Below are 2907 nucleotides of genomic sequence, written 5' to 3' on the forward strand. Positions count from 1 at the left end.
ACGTGGCCACGTGGGTGGTGGGAGCCCGCCGTGGGCATGTGGAACCTTAGCAAAAATCCTACAGAGTGTACAGGAACAGGCTCTTCTGTCCATCCAGTCAGCTCTTCCACATATATCGGGGGGTTTTTGCCACGCTTCTACACTTGCTTCCACACTTGTGTTCGACACTTCGAAAATCAGCTGATTTTCGAACCGCCCGACGCGCTTTTGCAGCTCTCACCGGTCGTACACTTGCTGCTGACACTCTCTGATGCCGAGCCGCGCATACTTCCTCGGCGAGCTCCTGGAGTCCAAGTTCTTCTTTGGCATGGCAAACATGCTCGACTCCGATTCCGAGAGCGACCTCGACGTGCAGGACGAGCTCGTAGTCACCGGCGTCGAGCCGCTCATGCGCCGGAGGACGCAGGAGATCGGACCCGAGCGGCTGAGCGTGGCGCGACTGCAGCGCGAGGCGGCGGCTCGCGGGCACGCCGGCGACGATGTCTCGAGCGCCACGTACCAGAACTACGGCTTCCACCTTCGCTGGCTGCCAATCGTCATCGCGGCGCTCATGGTGCCGGCTGTGATCCAGACTGTCGGCGGGCACCTCTTCACCGGCGAGGAAGCTGTGCTGCTGCTGCTGCTCCGCTTCCGGAGCGACGACGGCTTCGACAAGATGACGTGGACGACGGGGCGAAACATCTCCGCCCTCTCCGAGGTCACGCTGTACATGGCGCGCCGTTGGATGTGCTCTGTGCTGCTGCACCGTGCACTCGACCGCACCGCTCTCTGCACCCCTTGCGCAGGTAGAGCATGTGCACAACACATTCCCGCACCTCGTCGACCACCGCTCCTTTTCCTCGTGGTCGCCGCACTTCCACCAGTTTGCCCAGGCCTTCACCGACTATGGCCTCCCCATCCAGAACTTGATCGGCTTCATCGACGGCAAGCTCTGGGCGGTGTGCCGGCCGGGCAGGTATCAGAATGTGCTGTACTCCGGCCACAAGCGTATCCACGGCATCAAGACGCAGGGCATCATCTTCCCAAATGGTGTGACCAGCACCTCCTTAGCGGTCAGTTCATCCCCCAAAACACACGTCACGTGGACGACCAGTGCGCGCAGGCATGCAGCCCTACCCCTTCGGCCCGGTGAACGGCAGCCGGCACGACTCCACCGTCCTCTCGCGCTCGCGAATTGTCCAGATCCTGCACGACCTCTGCCGCGGCGGCCCGTTTGCGTGGATGCCAGGTGGCCTCGGCCAGGACTACTGCCTCTTTGGCGACTCCGCCTACCCGATCAGCGCCTTCCTGTGGCGCATGTACAAGGGCGCCATGACCCCGGCCCAGCAGTTCTTCAACAGCACCATGTCCCCCGCGCGCGTCACTGTCGAGTGGGGCTTTGGCAAGATCGTCAACCTCTGGCCCTTCCTCGACTACCGCAAGAAGTCCAAGGCGCGTCGTGCAGACACACGCACACGCGCGCTGTAGACACACTGTGTGCCTCACGCGTGCAGCACTCACCCCGCCTCACACACACGCCTTGCAGGTCTTGCTCTCCCCTGTGGGCCTGTACTTCCCCGTCGCCAACGTGCTGACCAACATGCACACGTGCCTCGCTCGCGGCAACATCGTCAGCTACGAGTTCGGGCTCGCGCCCCCGGAGCTGCACGAGTACATGCGCGGCGGCCCCTACTCGTGCGAGCCGCACGACATCTTTTGATTTTTGCATTCCTTGGTGTTGCGTGTGCATTAGAGCGACACACAACTCTGTTCTTTCCGCACACGGGGGCGGTACACGCGCGTGTCGCCAAGTAGAGGGCTTGGGGCTGTGTGGGCTAGTACGGCATGTTTGCGGCGAGGACGAGTGGAGTTGAGCAGCGCTCGAACCTGTGGGGCTGTGTGTGATCTTGGTCATCTATGTTAGCTTGCCAGGCTTGCCCAAACATCGATCACGGGAAGCATACCAGGTATAGACTCAGTCCCATACATTGTGGTCGAGAGAGCAGCGCCCCGGCTTGGATTGCTTGCACGTGTGCTCGGCAAAGGGCGCGATTGCGCGGGAGAGAGTGTGGTCGGTCGTCCGTCGCTCGAGCCACGCGCAGGAGCGACCAGAATGCTCGCTCGGATGGCGAGCCTGCGGCGAGAGGGGCAACAGCGCGGGAGGGTTCCTTGTGACGGGTTGCTCGCAGAGCGGCGCAATCGGCCCCGGTCTGACCCTGGGGACGGATCAGGGCGGCACTCCACACGAGAGCAGGTTCGGCACGCCTCGGGCTGTCGCCGGCCCTCGCTGCGGCGCGCCTCGGGCTGTCGCCGGCCCTCGCTTCACTGCCATGCCTCGGCGGACGGCGCTACCGAATGTGCCTACGCAAGCAAACCATGCAGCGTGCGGGAGGAAGGGGCGCACATGCTGGCGCACCCTGCGCCCAATCACGGCGCCGCGAGGAGCGAGTACGGCGGAGACGGCTGGTCCCGACCGGGCGAGCGCGATTCCACCCAGGCCCGCGACCCACGCGCACGAAGGGACGCAAGTTCTCTCGCGATAGACTTTTAGTAAGATGTGGTTTTTACGTTTTTAGCTATAGCGTTCGTAGATGCGATCGCCGCCAGGAGATCTTGGAGCACTTTGGAGTGCAGTCAGAGAATTTGTCTTTGAGGAAAAAAGATCGCAAGACCGGCCAGGGTCGGGTCGGGGTCAGGGTCGGGGTCCTCACTCAACCTCATCGCGCTCATGTGTATTCCAAGTTTACGTACAACAAGAGTACAGCGAGACGTACGACTACAATCCTCTGACCGCACACAGGGCAGTACACACGCGAGTACAGTAGAGACGTGCACACGGGGCGGTAGACACGCGAGTACAGTAGAGACACACGCGCGGTCGCCACGTGGAGGGCCTTAGGGCTAGTACGCATGTTTGCGGCGTGTTTG

General features: G+C 62.3%; 1 protein-coding gene across 1 annotated transcript; it reads left to right on the forward strand.

Annotated features, from left to right (window-relative positions):
- Window positions 1-250: 250 nt before the first annotated feature.
- Window positions 251-1699, forward strand: EMIHUDRAFT_122214 (hypothetical protein; the record flags this gene model as incomplete). The annotated part of the gene is made up of 4 exons (XM_005790902.1): window positions 251-697; window positions 786-1029; window positions 1103-1438; window positions 1494-1699. The coding sequence occupies 4 exons, from the start codon at window positions 251-253 to the stop codon at window positions 1697-1699; spliced, it is 1233 nt and encodes a 410-aa protein (XP_005790959.1).
- Window positions 1700-2907: the final 1208 nt, after the last annotated feature.

The sequence above is a fragment of the Emiliania huxleyi genome (genome assembly GCF_000372725.1).
Source record: "Emiliania huxleyi CCMP1516 chromosome Unknown EMIHUscaffold_1173, whole genome shotgun sequence".
Taxonomy (NCBI): domain Eukaryota; phylum Haptophyta; order Isochrysidales; family Noelaerhabdaceae; genus Emiliania; species Emiliania huxleyi.